Here is a 21,297-nt window from a genome sequence, read left to right on the forward strand (position 1 = left end):
ATGGGGCCAGGCAAAAGTACGGTGGTGGCTTTTGCACTCCAGAAACCAAAAACAAGGCAGTGGCTCCAGGTAATCATAAGTTTCTTAACTAAATGAAAATAACAGTTTTAAAAAACAACCAGAAACTGCATGACAGGAGCCTATGAGCTTACAAATCGTTGGTTGCAACTGAGCATAGAGAGAGAGAGACAATGGAGGGAGGAGAAAATGCAAATGGCCATAGTTCAGTGGTGGAGCATGTGCTTTGCATGCAGAAGGTCCCAGGTTTAATCCCTGACATCTCCAGGCAAGGCTGGGCATGTCACCAGTCTGATGAAACCTAGAGGATCAACCGCCTGTCACTGCAGACAACAGTGAGCAATATGGACCAATAGTATAAGGCAGCTTCCTATGTTCCTAAAAAGGGACGCGGGTGGCGCTGTTGGTTAAACCACAGAGCCTAGGACTTGCTGATCAGAAGGTCGGTGGTTCGAATCCCCGCGATGGGGTGAGCTCCCGTTGCTCGGTCCCTGCTCCTGCCAACCTAGCAGTTCAAAAGCACGTCAAAGTGCAAGTAGATTAATAGGTACCACTCCGGCGGGAAGGTAAACGGCATTTCCGTGTGCTGCTCTGGTTCGCCAGAAGCGGCTTAGTCATGCTGGGCACATGACCCGGAAGCTGTACGCCAGCTCCCTTGGCCAATAAAGCGAGATAAGCACCGCAACCCCAGAGTCGGTCATGACTGGACCTAATGGTCAAGGGTCCCTTTTACCTTTACCTTATTTCCTAAAAAGGGCCCAAAGAAACCAGGAATCAGGAAGGCAGTGGAAGTAAAGTCTGTAGTTTGAGACACTGAATAGCTGTGAACCATCCATACAATCCTCCCAAAAGAAAAAAGGGGGGGGCAAAAAAAGGAGGAATTGTTCAAGCAACCAACAAATAAAGCAAATATCATAGCGAATATCTGGTGTATGTGTGGGGAGTTTGGGGGAAGGATTCCTTGTCCATCTCTAGAACTGTATGCCCCCTACCCCACTATAAAGCTATGAGATCTTTGGGGCAGGTAGGACAGCAGAAGGCCTTGGAGTTGGGGGAGAGAAGTATTCTTATCTCTTCCCTACTCCTGAAACTCATCCCCCACTTAAGTCAAGAGTCCTGAACAATACTAAAGGTTCCAGGCTATATTAGTGGGTGTGGTCACACTGCAATATCTTGTTGCAGATCCCTGCTTGCTTCTTTTTAAAAGGACATGAACTCCCAACTATCTGCCCAGTAAATTTCCATTTAGATTTTTAACTTTTTAAAAAAAGCAGCAGGGATGCAAATACATCTCACTTGACAGTTTGTGAAGAATGTGCTGCACGAACTATTTCTCCAACTACTGATGGGATTCTACTTCACTCTCAGCAGGGAGACAACTCTTAAAGCACTAATAATACACACACACCAAGCTAGTTTTAGCGTTCCTTGTGCTGCAGCAATTCTTGAGGCTCCAGTGTGTTACCATCTAAATATTTACCATTCACAAGCTGCCTCTCCACGCCAAGGATTAAAATAGAAGACAAACAATCCTCTCCCCAAAGCATGGGTGGATTTCTGCAATTCTTGTGCAGAGTTTACATCAGCTGCGGCAATCCCAGGACGGAGCCCTGATTCTACTTTCACACCCTCTCCCCGTGAGGCTCAATTTGGCATCCCATTAGTGGCCCTTACCCAATTTGTGTTCTTCACTGCAGCCTCGGTGCCGCAACCGCCTGATCAGCTCCAGTCGGGCGAGGAAAGGTCCCCGGAGTGGCCGGGCGCTGTTGGCTTCTTGTGTTAGCCTCTGCTCTATGAAAGCCATGGCTTGCTCTGTGCTGTGATGCACTTCGCCTTCGAGAGAGCTGCGCACAAAAAGGAAGTATGAGTTCCACGGCCTCCAAACGGCCTTTTTGTGAAATTCTGATCAAGGAATGGGACACAGCATTGCTGCTACCCTGCCCACCAGAGCCTAGTATGTAACATGTAAAAAAACATGACTTTTTAGGATGAGAATGGGCAACTGAAGGTCCAGGGGCTCAATACCGCTCATGGCAGTTTCCTGCCTCCCAGAATAGCTCCAATTCAAAGCCCCCACTTCCTTAACCCCCCCCATTCTTTACCATATTTCTCCCTGCACAAGCCAAGGGCCTTTTAACCTAGGGATGAGGAAATTATGGCCATCCAGATGTTCTTGGGACTCCAACTCCTATCAGCCCTTGCAGCCAGCATGACCAATGGGTAGGCATGTTGGGAGCTGAAAGCCCAACAACATCCAGAGAGATGCAGGTTTCTCATCCCTGTTTTAAACCCTCCTCCCCATCTGAAGAGCAGCAAAGGCTTGACCAGAGTCCTCCTCTTATTTTAACCTCAAAGTGTTCACAAGCCAAGAGACAGCTGGAGCAACCAGCTGGGGTGTATAATAAGGTGAAGACAGTGACAAACCGGAACTTTGCCTACATCCCAGTTGGCATGAAGAGGAGTGTCTGTGACACTCATTAAAAGGAAGAAATGAAAAGATTCTGTCTGAACCCATGTCCATGTGGGAGTTTAGGGGTGAAGCTCCAAGCACCTTCTTTAGGAGAGGAATGTTATGAATTACAAAGGAGAGAGCTTTTTTGTATTGACGCCCCAACTTTAAAATACCTTCTTGAAGGGGAACTATCCGGCACCAGCCTCACATTATTTTTGGTGAAAGGTTAAGACTTTATTTGCCGAGGTATCTTAGAAGCAAAGTGCAGACTGATGCCTTTTTGTTTCTTGGTTTTAAATTTGTAGCTTATATTTTATTTACTTGTGTTGCTATTATTATCATTGTATAATATTGTTTCGATGCTGTGTGGATTGTTCCCACTGATGAAAGGCAGGTTCTGTTTTCTTGTTACCTCAAACCAATTTTGGTTTGAATGAACGAACAAATGAATATTGCTAGTCTTTCAGTGTCTGCCAAAAACTGATTAAAAATTAGGTAGCCTAAGAGGAAAGGAAAGCTGGTGTCTATGGTGTCACTGGCAGGGTTCACATGTAACACCACACCATGTTTTAATAAACTATGGGTATTAGACCATGCTTTATTTGATTGTCCAAACCTAGCCAGGAGCTTAATTATGATTTGTCAACCACAAACTGATCACACTTGTAAACCATAATTTGTTGTTTCTTATAAACCTTGGGTTTGTGTCAGCCATGGCTGAGTGTTACGTGCAAACCCAGTACTCATTTTGGATCAAGATCTGAACTACTAAAGTATTCAAGAAGGTAGAAGTGTCTCATGCCCCTGGCTAGGAGAAATGAGTGGAAACATCTGAATTTTTACACATACAACTTCACATGAGTTGATGCACTGGGCACTCATTTGGTCCTCTCAAGACATTTCTTCCTAGATGACACAGGATCCAGATGCAGGCAATAGCTGGGGCTGTGTTTGGGAGTAAGGAACTAACAGCCAAGTGTACTAAGGAAATGAGCTCCCATTTCTCTACTCTCAAAGCCCCCTTACCATGCAAATATTTCAATTAAAAAGAAACAAATGCTCAAAGCCCTCAAAAGAGAGTAAGACACTCACTGCTCTCCTTCAGCTGGGGGAGTCCAGGCTGCGTCAATCAGTTGAAAGATGGAATCGAAATAGATCATATAAAACTGCCAATCATCTGGGCTAAAGCAGAAAAGAGGCAAGCAGAAGAACTGAGCACAGTGTAAAAACAACTTCTCTCTCTCTCTCTCTCTTTTATGGGATGGAAGGCAAAACACCCACACCTGGGGTAAAAGTGTCCTGAGATTCACTAGTATTCTCCTAGCAAGGAAGATAAGAACAGCTTCATGTCTGTTGCCTTTTATGCCTTAAAGAAAAGGCAACTTAAGATAAGCATCCCTAACAAAAAAATGCACCAGTGAAAATATTGAGCCTTTATAGTGTCACCAGCCCAGTCTTTAGGAATACAGGGGTCTTCTCTTTCAATACTTAACAGCTGGGGGGGGGGGGGAGAGGTCAACAGTAAAAGTACAGTGGTACCTCCGGTTACATACGCTTCAGGTTACATACGCTTCAGGTTACAGACTCCGCTAACCCAGAAATATTACCTCGGGTTAAGAACTTTGCTTCAGGATGAGAACAGAAATTGTGCTCCGGCGGCGCAGCAGCAGCAGGAGGCCCCATTAGCTAAAGTGGTGCTTCAGGTTAAGAACAGTTTCAGGTTAGGAACGGACCTCCAGAACCAATTTAGTACTTAACCTGAGGTACCACTGTAACCTAATTAAACAGTCAAACAAAATAATCACATTTTCCTATAAATTAAATGACAAACAAACTAGTTCTTTGTCTAAGTATTTGTCAACCACCACAGTACCTCTCTGGGACACGGGTGGAGCTGTGGGTTAAACCACAGAGCCTAGGGCTTGCCAATCAGAAGGTTGGCGGTTAGAATCCCTGCCATGGGGTGAGCTCCCGTTGTTTGGTTCATGCTCCTGCCAACCTAGCAGTTTGAAAGCACGTCAAAGTGCAAGGAGATAAATAGGTACCGCTCCGGCAGGAAGGTAAACGGCGTTTCCGTGCGCTGCTCTGGTTCGCCAGAAGTGGCTTAGTCATGCTGGCCACATGACTCGGAAGCTGTACGCCGGCTCCCTCGGCCAGTAAAGCGAGATGAGCCCCGCAACCCCAGAGTCGGCCACGACTGGACCTAATGGTCAGGGGTCCCTTTACCTAACAGTACCTCTTTACGCACAAGCCAGGCTTTTGAGAGGTGAGTGAAGGCTGACTTCTTGCAAAGCACTTGAGGAGAACAATGACCATGTTTTTCCTTATTGATCTCCCTGTGTGAAAGAGCTAGAACCTTTTGATATTTTTAATGAAAGCTAAACATTCAGAGGGAAGCTATCTCTCTTCCACTTGTCCCCAGACTCTTCCACAGCTATGGTCTGGGAAGAACGCTTATCTCACAGAAATGAGTTAAAATCTCATAATTTACTATATTTTCGATCCCATTGTATCTGATGACAGGGCAGAACAGGGGGGACACTGAAACCTTTTCTTATCTATTATAAAAGTCAGGACGCTGCTTTACTAATGCTTACACCAGGGACCACAGGAAGCTGCCTTACACCAAGTCAGACCAATTTATTTGTTACCGTATTTTTCGCTCTATAGGACGCACCCGACCATAGGATGAACCTTGTTTTAGAGGGGGAGAACAAGGGAAAAAAATTATCCCTCTCTCTGCTCAGCGCCCCTCCAGCGAAGTGGCAGGAAAAATGGAACCGCTTCCATTTCTCCTCCCGCTTCGCTGAAGGGGCGCTGTGCAGCTCTCCCTCTCTGCTGAAGTCGGGAGAGCAAGACTCTCCTGGCTTTAGCGAAAGCAACCCGAAGCCTTTGGAGCACAGCGCTCCAAAGGCGGCTATCCTTGAAGCCTGGAGAGCGAGAGGGGTCGCTCTCCAGGCTTCAGCAAAAGCAACGCGTAGCCTCCGGAGCGTGGAGGGAGTGCTCCCTCCGCGCTTTGGAGCTTCGCGTTGCTATCGCTGAAGACAAGGAGCCTGCATTCGCTCCATAGGACGCACACACATTTCCCCATAATTTTTGGAGGGGAAAAAGTGCGTTCTATAGAGCGAAAAATACGGTACATTTATACCCCACCTTTCCTCCAAGAAGTTCACAGTGGTGAACATAGTTCTCCTCTTCCACATTTTATCATCACAACAACACTGTGCGGTAGGTTAGGCTCAGAGTGAGTGGTCCAAGGTTACCCAGTGAGCTTCATGGCTGAGTGGAGGATGTGAAACCTGGTCTCTGAGGTCCTAGTCTGACACACTAACTACTGCACCACACTGGCCCATGCAGCTCGGTATTTTCTACAGTGACTGGCAACAGTTCTCAAGGTTTTCAAACAGGGAGACTTCCCCAGACCTTTCATATGCAAAGTAAGTGCTCTACCACTGAACTACAGACTTTCTCTCAAGGTTCCCATTGCTACTTGCTCTTTAAAAAACTAAAACTTCCTTTTTGTTGACCTTAGGAGGGAAGGCAATTTTTCCAAACTGCCCCCAAATCTATCAAAGTCTCTGGCAGCTCTTGTTGTAACTGAAAGTGCTGCTTTCAGCCAGTGGAAGTGGGGGGGGGGTCCAATCAAGCCTGTTTAATAGGACAAGCATCCCATCCCCTCACATCCTGGCTGGGTGGGGATGGAAATATAAAGAGATTTAGGCTCTTAAATTAGGAGGAACAAGAAGATATTCCTTTGGGCTTGTCACAAACCACTTGCTTATTGGGCTTGTCACAAACCACTTGCCTTGGGAATATGATGGTGCAGTAGTGGCGATGGAGGAGATAATACCTTTTGCTTCAGTTCGGTTAAGGATAAAAAAAGGAGCTGAAACTCCCACTCACTTTTTCAGCAGAAGTTTCCTGGAGAGTGCGTTGCACTCTGGCCACTTGCCCAGCTTTTTGTACATCTCCATGCACTTGTTCTCTCTGCTCTGGAGCTCACTGGTTAACTTCTCTAAATAGAACAAAAAGAGTCATAAATTCACAAAGTCTTAATCGCAAAAGCAATCTCTCCCCCTGCCCCCAAACAGATAAGGCCACAGGCAGGCTAGAAACATAAAATAAACTTAGTAGAGCTTACTCAGAAGGCTGTTTTACTTTACCAAATAATGCAAAATGCCTGGAGTAGGGTGGGCAGGAGAGAACTTCACATACGCACATGAAACAATGCTGTGGGCAGAGGGTCTGTGAGATAACATAGTGAAAGTTAAACGGCTGGCAATCCTTTGTGTAATGGATTACAAGTGCCCAAACTATGTGCAGAGCAGTGCTTTGCTGTAACATGGAGTAAATGTCCACGTTCTTCATTTGACAAGAGTCTACATATTTATTTAAATGTTCACAATAAATACAAAACATGACCTACTGTGTTGTGTTTATATTGCTCGATTTCAAAGCCATACGGTTTTGTCTGTAGTTTGCTCTAATCAGCATAATTGCGTATGCTGAAAAGAAAGCATTAACTCTACTTATTTAACGGAGGGTCATAGATTCAATTAAGAGATTATCACTAGAGATTTATCGCGCCCACATAATGTGAATCAGGCTACTTTGAAGGAATACGTCACATAACTGATTTGAAACGTATATGGAAGTCTGGTTTGACTTTAAAAAATCATTTGTTTTTATCCGTGCTGGGCAAAAAGCCTTATCTGGTTCAGCATCTGGGTAACAAGATGTGTCTTGAAAGCCTACAACGGGACACGACAGCAGCAATCACCACCTGCTGTTTCACCCCCATCAACTGGTATTTAGAGGGACGCTGCCTCCAAATAAGGAAACTGCACCTTTGTCTACAAACCACTGAGACTTGCCCGTTGTCAAATTTGAAAAAGAGATACACTACCTCCTAATTTTCCTCTCACAACATCCAGAGCTTCCTGGTATTTCTCCAAGCGTTCTAGAATCATGTAGTAAAGCTCAACCTGTGGAGGTTAAGAGAAACAGGATGCAACTGAAACAAGAGGCAGTGAGGTTACCACCAGAAGCAGTCTCTGCAGCTGTCTTTTTAAAGAGAGTATATTCAAGTGGAGTGAAAAATCTATGCTACCCAACAAATTGGAAGAAAACTAATAATTTATCTCTAGCATTACCCCTCTAACCCTTTCTTCTATCTTATTCTTACCCACCTATTAACTTTAAACTTGTTTGTATTGCTACATTTTGATAGGCTGGCATTGCAAAGATAGTGGCCCACTAGTGGTTGAAATGCCTCCTTGCTCCAAAACCCAAAGCCTCTGGACGACAAACTGCCAAATAAAGAGGTGGACAGAAAACACAAGGCAGATCTGAGGATTTAAAAACAAAACTCCACATTCTGCACTGTTTCGTACTCTTGTTAAGAGGGTTGCCACTCTGGTCAACAGAAAAAGCAGCTGGGACTCACACCTGATCAGTAGTCATCTCTCTGCATAGGGTTTGCAGGGAAAGACAGAAAGGTTTTTGTATCAAAAGCCAATTCATTTGATCCAGTTATGGGCCCCTTGAAACTACGGTGGTGCCTCGCAAGACGAAATTAATTCGTTCCGCAAGTTTTTTCTTCTTGCGAGTTTTTTGTCTTGGGAAGCACGGTTTCCCATAGGAATGCATTGAAAATCAATCAATGCGTTCCTATGGAGACCGTCCGGGGACAGAGTTTTAAAGCAAGGGAAGGGGCAGCAGGGAGAATCGCTTCTCCCTGTTGCCTCCCCTTGTTTCAAAAGGGGTCCAGGGAGAGAGAGGAAGGCGCGCACACCTTCCCCTCCGTCCCCGGAGATTGCGGGGCTGGCAACGGGGAGAAGCGATCTTCTCCCCGTTGCCGCCCCTTGCTTCAAAAGAGGTCCGGGGACAGCGGGGAAGACGCGCTGCGCTTCCCCGCTATCCCCGGAGCTTGCGGGGCAAGCTTCGTTTAGCAAAGCAAGCCCATAGGGAAATGCGTCTTGCGAAGCGGCTAAGAAAACGAAAAACTCCTTCATCTAGCGAGTTTTTCGTCTTCCGAGGCGTTCGTCTTGCGGGGTACCACTGTACTCCGATCTTCTCTGTCGCGTACCCAGGCCACCAGCACTTTTACAGATATCCAGATTATCCTGGCAAGCCTGAAAAGAGCTGTAACCAAAAGAGTGCAATCCCATCAAGTTTGGAGAAGGATTAATCCAAATATGGGACATGTTCAAGTACCCCTTAATTTCTACCTTAGCAATGTGCCTCTTCTAAGCCACACCTTCCATTTGCTTGTAACATGCAAAATAAACTATTCAAAACCAAGCTGTAATAATTCAGTGATAGCAGAAGCTGAATTAATTACATCAATTAGTTTTTTAAAAAAAATATATATCTTACTTCTGCCTCAGCTTCAATTTTTTCTTCCTTCACCATTTTTTCTACCATTCTTTCAGCTAGAGGCAAAAACATGGTTTTTGAGAGATTTTCATCCTGTGCAGATATAGACTGAAAAAGAAGAACATATAGAGCTGCCTTATACAGAATCGACCACTGTTTCCACTAGCATGGTACTTTCCACTCTGACTGGCAACCATTCTTTCCTAGCTCAGCTACTGGAGATAACAGAGGCTGAACGGATGACTCTCTGGGGGCGAAACATATGCTCTGTCCTCTCAACTATGGGCCCAGTCAAAAGTTTTCAGCTGCTGTGAATGTTCCGATAAACAAGTGAACATTCTGGCAAACTTAGGAAAAATTAGTTGAAAGTTCTGCTCAGTAAACATGCTCCTCTCACCCACAAGGAAATAGTGTTGATTATGTCCTGGGATTGCATCACACAAAAAATGAAGAAAATGAATTGCCAAGTTACCATATTTTTCGCTCTATAAGACACACTTTTCCCCTCCTTAAAAGTAAGGGGAAATGTGTGTGCGTCTTATGGAGTGAATGCAGGCTCCATGGCTTTAGCGAAAGCAATGCAAAGCCTCTGGAGCACAGCAGGCTTCGCGTTGCTTTTGCTGAAACAAGGAGAGCAAGAGGGATCTCTTCGCTGGAGAGGTGCTGTGCAGCTTTCCCTCTCTGCGCAGTGTCCCTTCAGCGAAGCGGGAGGAGAAATGGAAGGGGCTCCGTTTCTCCTGCTACTTCGCTGAAGGGGCGCTGCGCAAAGAGGGAGAGAATATTTTTTTTCTTGTTCTCTTCCTCTAAAACTAGGTGCGTCTTATGGTCGGGTGCGTCTTCTAGAGAGAAAAATACAGTAGATGAAATGAACTAGTAATGCAATAACAATCTCAGAACTCATTTAGGAGAACAATTATAGACTGAAGCGAGAGAGGCAGAGAGGCGGGCTATGAGCTCATCTCAATCCCTCTCATACCCTGGGCGAACAGATTATATTCAGTTGCTACAATCATACTTGGAGTGGAGTGATCCATCTGTGACCTGAGGGAGTATTGAAGGGCATCTGGTTAAGACTTCTCGAATTCTCTGTTTATCTCACAACATGCCCCATCTAAGATGACAAAATCCCAGTCCCAACCTGCAAACAAGCTCTGTGATAAGGGTAGCCAATGTAGTGCCCTCCAGATGTTTTGGGGCCTCCCATCAGTCTCAGCCAGCATGGCCAGTGGCTATGGGAGTTGGGAGTAAAACAACATCTGGAGTGCACCACATTGGCTACTCTGTTTTACAACACTTGCAGTATGCAGTGGTACCTCGGGTTAAGTACTTAATTCATTCTGGAGGTCCGTTCTTAACCTGAAACTGTTCTTAACCTGAAGCACCACTTTAGCTAATGGGGCCTCCTGCTGCTGCCGCGCCGCCAGAGCACGATTTCTGTTCTCATCCTGAAGCAAAGTTCTTAACCCGAGGTACTATTTCTGGGTTAGCGGAGTCTGTAACCTGAAGCGTATGTAACCCGAGGTACCACTGTACTGACAATGTGTGATGCACTTGCAGTACAGAGTCTACCCTCAAAATGTACTGAGCATCTTCACACAGAAAATAAAACAAAAAAGGGCAGATTATTTCCAAGGAAATGTTATCTCCCTTGAGACTCTGTACCCACCTGCATAATTAAGCTCATCACAGACCAAAAATAGTAAGGGTTTTTGGGAACAATCTTATAAAGCGCCATTCCAGCCTGAAAAAGAAGGAGGTATAAAAAAATCATTATACTTCAGCCTGTGGTATGTGACATTTTAGTGTATTTTTCATCTTTGTTGGAAGCCGCCCAGAGTGGCTGGGGAAACCCAGCCAGATGGGCGGGGTACAAATAAATTATTATTATTATTATTATTATTATTATTATTATTATTAGGTAAAGGAGACCCACTGAAAGTTCTTACTAGAAACACCTGAGGAATGGTTTCGGTTTGACTATCCATGGACTAATTTACTTGTCTTTGAATTCTTGTACCAGTGTTAAATGCAAGACTCGTTTGCTCAAACCTGTTAACCACAACAGGAAACTGTTCCTTTTCACAAACCAGAACCCATCAAAATATGTTCCAAGTAAACTGGCAGTATTTCAGGAGTTCCTTAATGAGAAGACAAGTTTCCTGAACAACAGCTTCCCCACAAAAATGAATTCTGGATTCAATTTTGCTGATAATGGCACTCAACACATAGCTAGATCATCATATTTAATATAGGTGTTTCTCTCTTCACCCCCTCCCTCTCATAGTCAGGTGCGGATACACTAAAGTCAACAGGGACCTCTGCTTACTTGCATTTTGCACATTTGCAAAGCCTGATATTACAAGATGATTATACCCTTTAAGTGTGCATATATTGATATGAATGCATCTGTTATCAATGCACATAGCAAGCTGATGCTTTTAAGTAGTGCTACTCACAAGATAAAGGATTTGCTAGACTAGGTCCATAAATTAATTTCATGGATCCGTCACATTAATGACACTGTCTCTTTACACATTTTTTCAAACATTACAGGTTAAATGCAAATGCAAAGCACTTAAAGGCACCTCAAATCACAAGTATTTTAAACCAAAGTCGTCAAATTTTCAAAAAGGTTTCAGAGTAAGTGTTTACTATGAGTGGAGGACATGGCCAGATGATAGAGCATGAGACTTTTAAGCTCAGGGTTGTGGGTTTGAGTCACACGTTGGGCAAAAGATTCCTGCATTGCAGCGGGTTGGACTAGATGACCCTCGTGGTCCCTTCCAACTCTACAATTCTATGTAAACACAACTTATATACTATACGAGACTTTATCCACAACAGATTACTAGTAGGTTTACATATACACATGGAATGTCAACAGATCTTTAGGCTGATTTTAGGTTGAGTTGCCTCTCTGAGGGGTGTATTCACTCTCAAGCTCAATTGACCTAGCTCCGATTCAGGTAAATTACCTGTTGCATCTTCTTGTATTCCCCAACCCTTGCATAGGCCATGAAGAGGTGGGAATGATACTCTTCACTGCTGGGAACTTTCTTCACAGCTGCCTCGTAGAGTTTTGTGACCAGCTCCGCTAAATGAGACATTTTAAGAAACAGGTTGTGTGTTTGGTTAGGACCTATAGACTTCTCCCAATCCCTAAGTGATTGTACAGAGTACAGAACTCAAAACAGCCTTCACAAAGTTTTTTAAAAAATGAGGCTTCAGCCCTAGTAAAGGGGGCGGGGGGGGGCTTCAGATTTGTTGGGACCTGTGTGGCCAGCACTTGTGATTTTTCCAGACTTGCATTCTGCATGCCTTTTGTCACAGAATGTGTGTTGAGTACCTTTATCCTTCCCCTAGGGCTGGTGTCAGCACTTTGCTCCCATGGGAAGCTGCTGGGGCCCCAATATCTGCCTTGCCCCCCCTTACAAAACAAAAACCACTGACCCAGCACTCTAAGCTGCTTGGTTTAGCTGCACTCCAATTTCTCCTGGAGTGACACTACATCAGAAGCATTGTAAAAGTATTAAAATGGCAGCAAGACCCAGCAATCTGGTGCTGTGTCTACTGTTAGGTGAGCTTGCCAGGGCTCCACCATCAAAGCTGGACCCTGTCCCATCACTCCTCCTATTTTCTACAACCCAGAATTAAATACTATGGGAAACATTATATCTAGAGAACAACGCAGCTTAACTGGCTACCTCACCACCCCTCCCCATCAATTAGCTGCCGACTGGCTGCCACACTAGTGCTTTTGAATCAGGACTGCTGTTGTAAGCAGGACACTGGCAACAGCATTCTCTGAAATGTCTGAAATAGGAAGGAAAACCAAAGAACTCACGCCGATGCATTTCCCGGTATAGAATAGTCAGAGCTTGTAACGAATTATCGTCCGTGGGTTCAAGAGCAGCTACTTCTTGTGCTAAAGTGAATGCTTCATCTTGCTTCCCGGTTCTTTGCAGGCCGATTGCTTTCAAAACCTGTACATGGATCAAAGAAGCAACTTTTAAAGGGTTTCCCAGCAGCGATATACATACAGTGAATGGGGCAGAATTGTTTTGGCGGGTGGTAACAATGGAGCACGTACCAAAGGAAGGAGCTGCAGCCCACGGACAGAGCACATGCTCTGAATTCAAGTGGCCTGAGATTCAAACTCTGATGTCTCCAGGTGGGCTTGGGAAAGCCTGGTTGAAGCGCTGAACAGCTGCTGCCAGTGTGGATAATATTGAGCTAGAGGAACCAATGGTCTTTTTATATATAATACAACTTCTTATGTTCTCTTCTGCACCTCCTGCCAACCATAGTTCAGGGATGAAGAGCCCGTGACCCTCCAAATGTTGTTGGGGCTCCAACTCCCATCGCACCCAGCCAATATGGCCAACAGTCAAGGAGATGGGAGGTGTGTTCCAGCAACCTCTGGAGGACCACAGGTTCACCACCCCAGTCTTAGTTCACTGGACATCTAGTTAACTTAACAGAAGACTTAGAAATCTAAGTAAGCTCAGACTTTGAGACACATCACTAGCCAACACTGTAATAAAAAGTTGGGGTCACAACATACCTACCATTGCAGATCTCATAGAAAGAGCACACTGAGCAAGCCTCATGTTAATAAGCTGGGTAGAAAGGGGATACCGCACTTAGAACTTGCTCAGCTGTGTCGCTAGAATTCCCTTATCCTGAAAGTTTGGAAGGTGGAGACTTTGATGTTTTCCCTTCCAGAGAATTAAAACAATCTTATTTTTCCAGGTATCTGGAGGGGCATTAGTTGGCAGATCGCGCCCAATACCCAGCAGCCCCCCCCCAGCCATGTTGTCCATAGTACAGCCACTACTGCCAGTTAATTCTAATACGCAGTCCACCAGGCACGCCTGCCCCAGACTTCTCTATATTGTAGGGGTGGGAAAACCTTCTTGGCCCAGTGGGTCAGAGCCTTATCATTCTCCACCCCCAAAGACCACAGATTACCCACCTGTCAAAATTCCCTTGTGAAGCGCTTCCAAGCTGGCTGTCATTCACTCACTTGAGAACCACAGAACAAGGGGCTTTGTCGACCCTATGCTTGCCACTTCCCCAGTGCTGCACATACGGCTGGCAAAGCTGCTTTCTGCAGAGATTGGCTGCATGATCAAGTTCCCCATGGGGAACTTGGCCAGGCAACCAATCCAGCCATTTCCACACATGCCCCATATCTGACACCAAGTGTGTGGGGGAAACACTGGGACCTGTTCTGTGCCAGATGTCACCTGCAAGCCAGAGGTTCCTCACCCCTCTTGTGATTAGTCTTATACCTACCATGTGACAGTATTTAAGTATGTTTGACTTGGTCAACTGACCAACCCTAATTGCCTTGTTTTGCTGAGCCACATCAATGTAGATAGAAGCAAAAGTTGAAAAAACATTAACTTTTGCTCTGTTGCTCTTCAACAGCTTGACTAACGTGGCAGCAAAGTTGACCTCATTGTTGTGAGTTTGTGGAACAGAAAGGCTGGAGTAACATGGGTTAAGCTGAAAAAGAAGTACAGTGGTACCTCAGGTTAAGAACTTAATTCGTTCTGGATGTCCATTCTTAACCTGAAACTGTTCTTAACCTGAGGTACCACTTTAGCTAATGGGGCCGACCGCCGCCGTCATGCAATTTCTGTTCTCATCCTGAAGCAAAGTTCTTAACCTGAGGTACTATTTCTGGGTTAGTGGAGTCTGTAACCTGTAACCTGAAGCACTGTAGTTGTGCACTGGTGGTGGTCAAAGCACATTCACCCTCCCACCCCCATGTGTCCCATGATTGACAAGGGTAAACATGGCAGAAAGCTTCCCTCTTTTCCAGAACATCCCAGGAATCAGAACCTCCTTTCAGTCCATGTGTCACATTCCCACATAGGCAACCTTCCAGGAGCCACATGCCAGATTTAAAAGTGGGTGGGGCCCGATCCAAAAGTGGGTGGAGCAGTGGATTTGACTCTTACTTTTGCATTGTTCACACTACATTCCACAGTTCAAGGACATATTCCAGTCAGGCAAAAGCACCTGAGGAAGGCACAGAGCAGTGCCAATGAGGGATATGGCCCTAGGAGAGTCCTAAGTGTGAGACAGAGAGATCTAGAGGGCTGTCTTCAATTCTCAGGGCTTCAAGTTCCCCACCCTATACTAGCAATGCAACAGCTAAAGAGAAGAGCCTTGCCTTGTTTATTTAAGACTGAACACACTGACTTTTTAGCATGTTAAAACAAACAAACCCTGAGCTTACCTTAGCACAGTGAAGGTCTTTGTGTTTCTTCAGCAACTTGTCTGCCTGCTGGATTGCCATTTTATTATTGCCATTGTCAAGGTAATCTAATGTAAGAAAGGGGAAAACCATAAACATTATTCTTAGTGATAATTTTATTGTTTAATTTTTTTGTAAACCACTTTTTTACAATCAAGCAGTGTATAAATTTTATGAACTAAATAAAATACATAAATACTGAAGACTGATTTTCTGAGGGGGCAGTCTTCACGTTTAAGTTAGTTTAGAGGAAAACAAAAAAAGGAAAGATGAGTAAAGAGTAATATAATAGAGGTATTTAAGATTATAACTGCTGAAAAGGGAATGGATAACTTATCTGCCCCCTCCCCCTTACTTTCTTGCACAACACTAGATGTCAGAATCTACCCAATCAGCAGTGTATGGCGACAACCACCAGCTTATGATGGGTTTTTAAAATAAAGGAATAGAAAAATTATGGAAAGATAATTCTTTAAATGGTTAATAGTGATGGCAAGCCTCTATGATCAATGGTAGTATTTCTCTGACTTCTGGATGCAGGGGATGGTGGGGAGAAGAGAGAATAGCAGTTACTGACGCTTCTCATGTCATCTTCCTGGTCATTATAAAGTCACAATGCTGAACTGGATCAACCTTAATCTGTCCCAGCAAGGCATTCTCATGAAGAACCTTACAGATGCTTTTTAAAGGGTTATTACAGAGGGGTATTGGGATGCGGGTGGCGCTGTGGGTTAAACCACAGAGCCTAGGACTTGCCGATCAGAAGGTCGGTGGTTCGAATCCCCGCAACCGGGTGAGCTCCCGTTGCTCGGTCCCTGCTCCTGCGAACCTAGCAGTTCAAAAGCACATCAAAGTGCAAGTAGATAAATAGGTACCGCTCCAGCAGGAAGGTAAATGGCGTTTCCTTGTGCTGCTCTGGTTCGCCAGAAGCGGCTTAGTCATGCTGGCCACATGACCCGGAAGCTGTCTGCGGACAAACGCCGGCTCCCTCGGCCTATAGAGCGAGATGAGCGCACAACCCCAGAGTCGGTCACGACTGGACCTAATGGCCAGGGGTCCCTTTACCTTTACACAGAGAGGTGTTAGCCTTACTGCCATTTCTTATGTATACATCAAATGGGATTTGCCACCTTTATTTGGTTCATCATCACAACTACTCAGTAACAGGCTATTACTGCAACTTTCAGAGCTGGGATGGACAGAGACTTGCCCAAGTCTATGGCTGAGGAGAACTCAACTCCTCTCTATCCACTGACTGGGTACAAAAAACTAGCCCTCAATAGAAGTTCATAAATGAGTACTTCAGGAATGACCCAAAGAGGAGCAAAACAAGATGGTAATGGGCAAGCAAATAATTAAGAGCAGTTTTGCTAGCATTCAGGAGGAGCATGATTGAAATACTGCTCCATTTCTAAAAGCAGGCAAAGGATTGACCTAAGGCAATTTTTCTCCACAAACATACATACGGGTAAACAAAAATGGAAGAAGGCAATGGACACCCAACAGGAAAAAGACTACAGTGGTACCTCGCAAGACGAATGCCTCGGAAGACGAAAAACCCGCAAGACGAAAGAGTTTTTCGTTTTTTAAGTTGCTTCGCAAGACGAATTTCCCTATGGGCTTGCTTTGCAAGACGAAAACGTCTTGCAAGTTTGTTTCCTTTTTCTTAAAACCGCTTGAAGAGGTGCAGTTGCGACTTGACCGTGCTTCACAAGACGAAAAATTCGCAAGACGAAAAAACTCGCAGAACGAATTAATTTCGTCTTGCGAGGCACCACTGTAGTCTGGAGGGTCCACAGATGGAGCATAGCAGCCTCCTGCACCCCTTTTTCTCTCACCTGAAAGAACAGGGAAGCATGTGGCTCAGGTTGCAAATACTATATTGTATTCTGGTTCTTACTCCTAGCTCCAAGCCCACATAGAGAGCATGAGCATTATGCAGAAACATTAAAATAGGCACTGTGCCGTGGTGGTAGCACTGGCTTAAAGTTGTGGTGCTCGGCATCGGTTTACCCGAGATTACACAATGTGAACATCGCTGAATGACTGAAGCCCCTATGTATTTTTAATAACAAAAACTTTATGCAGCAATTGGAAAAGTGGCAGTTCACAAGAAATATAAATGGATGCATAAAGAGTATGATTAGACAACCTCACCAGGTTTTTCTAAAACGTTGACAATACCCTCTGTTCTAACAGAATTAGCTCAGCTACCAGAATGGCAAATTGTTGAGAACAGAGTATTAGACTTCATCCGAAGGGTGGAGGACCTTGGGGAATATAGTACTACAACTTCATTAAGCTTCTGTACAACATATAAGCAATTAAGATAAAAGGCAAACAGCAAATGTAAAAGATGCTTAACTGTCAACTGTCATCAAATAAGCTGACTGTTGCTGAAAAGTGAAAAAAATAAGAACATGTCCAAACATTTACATTAGTTTGCAACTATGTTCACATGTCCAATTCATAGTCGAAGGGCAACATCTTATTCTAACCAACAGCATTTACATACATGTTTGATTACAAACTGGCTATTTCATGTAGATAAGACATGAAAAACTTTACACAATGGAAGCAGAATTTGATTCAAGGTACTCCTGATTGTACATAACTAAAAACTATGGTCCAACTTTCAAAGATCTATAAATAAAAACTGTAAACAAACTTGAGCTCATCCAGTTGAAATTAATGGGACTTACTGTACTTGTGACTTAAAATATACAGTCTATCCAGTCCACAGTAACCCTATTGTCATCAGGATATTACACAGGTTGTCACTGTGCTCCTGGGCTCAATTCAGGATGCTGGTTCTAACCTACAAAGCCTTGCACACCTTGAGACCCTAGGACTTGAAGAAAGCTTACATGGGGCTTGAAGTCATCTACAAAGAGACATTATGAAAGTGCTTCCTCTTGTTAAAATTTTGAGGGTGGCAGCAAGAGATGGATCCTTATAGATGGTGCCTTCCATCCCACCTGTGGAATGCTCTCTCCAAAGAGCTTGCTACTCATTTCTTCTGTACAAGGTAAAAACTTTTCTTCCTGTTTTTTTTTTTTTTAAACAGGTGGGTTTTTAGTATTTTATAGTTAACGTGTTTTTCCTCAGCCAGTAGCTAGGTAACATTTTTACTGCAGCTGCCACATCTTTGAATGGGACTGTTCTGTGTTCTGCCCAGACTTGTGTTCAAAGGGGTTTTCTTGGTGGGTGTCTGTGAGATTTAATTTATGCAATAAAAAACCCTGTATTGTGATATTGTATGTTTTGTTTATCTCTAACCTGCCTTAAGCAAGTCGCATAAGAGACACATATTCTATTACAATGGTACCTCTGGTTAAGTACTTAATTCGTTCCGGAGGTGCGTTCTTAACCTGAGACTGTTCTAAACCTGAAGCACCACTTTAGCTAATGGGGCCTCCTGCTGCTGCTGCTGCTGCTGCACTGCTGGAGCATGATTTCTGTTCTCATCCTGAAGCAAAGTTCTAAACCCGAGGTACTATTTCTGGGTTAGTGGAGTCTGTAACCTGAAGCGTCTGTAACTCGAAGTACCACTGTATTACAGAGCAAGTATGGAGTAGAGGTTAGGGTGTTCGATCAAGAAGTAGGGGACCAGCAGTCAAATTCCCACTCAGACATTAAGCTTACTTGGCCCATTCATTGCCTCTTAGCCTAGCCTACCTAACAAGCAGCATGAGAAACTCAGATATATAAGCTAGGCTCCAAATGGCACAGCTGTCACCACAACTGGAATGTCTATTTGCCAGGGGTTGGACTAGATGACAGCCAGGGTCCCTTCCAACACTACAATTCTATGATCTCAACTACACTGCATGACTGCAGCTTGCTCTTACAACAATTCCCAGCAAGGGGTCCATGATTTGTGCGGCAGTGTAGAAGATCAAGACACATGTCTTTTGCTGGCACGTAAGTCACCTGTCTCAATGCAGATGACAGTTGCCAACCTGGTGCTCAGAAACCTCCACGAAGTCACAATCAGAACAGCACCAGTAACAAAATGCACCTAGCACCTGGCAAATTTTGAATGCTGCTCACAGGGTTGCTGTAAGGGTATAATGGGGAGCAGAACCATGTATATTGCCTTGAGCTCCTTGGAGGAAAGGTGGGATTTAAATGTAATAACAAATAAATTAAATACTTATCCGTGCTTCTAATAAGCCCAGTAGGTCTTTATGAGGTCCAAATACAATGCAGATTGTTGCTTGTCAAAATATATATTTTTGTACGTGACTTGTTTGTTTTAAGGAGTATTACCAGAAACTACTTATGGAAAATCAAGACATTGAAAATATGTCATTTAAGAAATAAAAAAACCTACCTCTCCTTCTTAGTTTTCAAACCTAGTTTTCAAACTTAATTTCCCATCATAACTGATCAAGGCTCCAACACAAAAACGCATCCTATACTGAGGCACAATTTCATGCATATGCACACACTCAAAAGAACTGAACACACAGAACTTCAGTCCACATCTTTGAAACAGATTTGCACAAGCTAAAGTGGAAGGAATTTCTCTTTTGAAAGGCAGAGGTAGCTCTTCAGTTTTAAAACCAAGCAGAATTAGGTTCAGACCTGATACTAATAGAACCTTTTGGTTACACACCATTCCATTGAATTCTTTCAAAGTGCAGAAATGTCATGGACATTTGTGTCTCTATAGTCACATCTTAAACCATGAAGTTTGCACCAGTTCTGCCCCAAAGCAGTTCTTCTGAAGACTCTTGACTAGCATTTCATATTGGCAAGTTAAGAACTGCTTCTTCTTTGCCTTAACTTTCTTCAGTGCTAAACATTAAAAAAACTCTCAAACCAAGTACAGCATTTTATCTTCCTTTTCCAGCATTTGCCAAGTACCATGTACAACAAAGCAACCTGAGCTCCTAGCCAATATTCCTAAGACAGGTTGAAAAGGAACAGCATCCAACACATTTTTTAAAATTATTATTCATTTCATTTTTATACTGTTGTATATTAAGAAAACTATCTCAAAGCAGTTTACAACCTACATTAAAACACCAAATAAAACAATCCAGAATAAAACATTACTGAAGGAAGTCAAATATAAAGTATACATTCAAAGCAACATAATTAACAGGAAACTTAAATATTATCCTGAAGCATTACAAAGGAGGTCAGCTTTTGACAAGCAGAATGCATATTTAACTCAGCAGAGTTAACAAAAAAAATGGAATACAGTATTACAAAATGGAATACAGTATTACAAAGTAGCTTCCTTAAGCAGTAGGATCCTACCCAGACAACCAACTTTTTAAGTTTACAATGGGGGAGTAGGGGGCGACCAAATTAATGTGGTCACTGCCTAATGAAAGTGAAGGTTCTCCATAAACTGTTAGAAACTTGGGTATATAAACTAGGCGCCAAATGGCACTGTGAATCTAGGTTGCAGTCGCCGCAACAGAATGCCTATTCACCAGGGAGTTGGACTAAATGACCCTTGGAATCCCTTCCAACACTACAATTCTACGATATGAACTGCACTGCTTGACTGTATCTTGCTCTTACAACTATTCATTTGTCTCAGTGCAAGAAGGAGAAACACACACTGGAAATGGAAATGGTATTAACAATGGACTAAGACTAATGTGGAGATTTCTGGTGCCTGACTAATTTCCAACTGTTCTCCAAGTGTTTTCACCTGCCTTACTGAGAGATGCAGAAGTTTCATTGAGCATGTGAAAAGTTTCATTGAGCATAAGTGAAAATATGTAAAAAGTAGCAATAGATTTCATAAAGAATACAACATATGTAAATCCTGCAGCAAGGAAGTAATTGCAGGAGACTCCCAATTTACGCAGGGGTTACGTTCCAAGGCACGTTTAAGTTAAATTGTGTATATTCGAAACACCATTGGGAAAAGCCTACAAACATCCCGCTCTGCCCCCTTTTGTGATGTTTTCAGGTCACGTCTGGGTTCGGCGCGATAAGTGTGGTCATGCACATCTCAGATGCACCTAAAAAGGTCACTGCCTGTAAAAGCTGCATCAAGTTTTAGACACAGCAAAAGAGAGGCTTGCATTTGAAGTGCTGCTTAAATATGACGTGGATTTATCCTGATCAAGAAATTATTCTTGCGGACTTGTAATCCAGACATATCAAACCTTTAATGGACTGGAGCAGGGCACTGGTGAGGGCTAGACAGTGA

The 21,297-nt window shown here is 43.8% G+C and overlaps 1 protein-coding gene across 2 annotated transcripts in view; it reads right to left on the reverse strand.

Moving 5' to 3' along the window:
- The window catches only part of NAA25 (N-alpha-acetyltransferase 25, NatB auxiliary subunit), a 37,682-nt gene that overhangs the window by 14,829 nt on the left and 1,556 nt on the right, over positions 1–21,297 (reverse strand). For both annotated transcript variants that reach the window (XM_082229938.1, XM_082229939.1), the window contains exons 2-10: positions 15,099–15,184; positions 12,693–12,831; positions 11,824–11,942; positions 10,515–10,589; positions 8,849–8,956; positions 7,377–7,455; positions 6,374–6,485; positions 3,563–3,652; positions 1,693–1,862 (exon numbers count right to left, since the gene is read on the reverse strand). In XM_082229938.1, coding sequence (XP_082086064.1) covers positions 1,693–1,862; positions 3,563–3,652; positions 6,374–6,485; positions 7,377–7,455; positions 8,849–8,956; positions 10,515–10,589; positions 11,824–11,942; positions 12,693–12,831; positions 15,099–15,184 — 978 coding nt within the window. The remainder of the gene's footprint in view (positions 1–1,692; positions 1,863–3,562; positions 3,653–6,373; positions 6,486–7,376; positions 7,456–8,848; positions 8,957–10,514; positions 10,590–11,823; positions 11,943–12,692; positions 12,832–15,098; positions 15,185–21,297) is intronic.

This window comes from Podarcis vaucheri (assembly GCF_965113315.1).
Source record: "Podarcis vaucheri genome assembly, chromosome: 7".
Classification (NCBI taxonomy): domain Eukaryota; kingdom Metazoa; phylum Chordata; class Lepidosauria; order Squamata; family Lacertidae; genus Podarcis; species Podarcis vaucheri.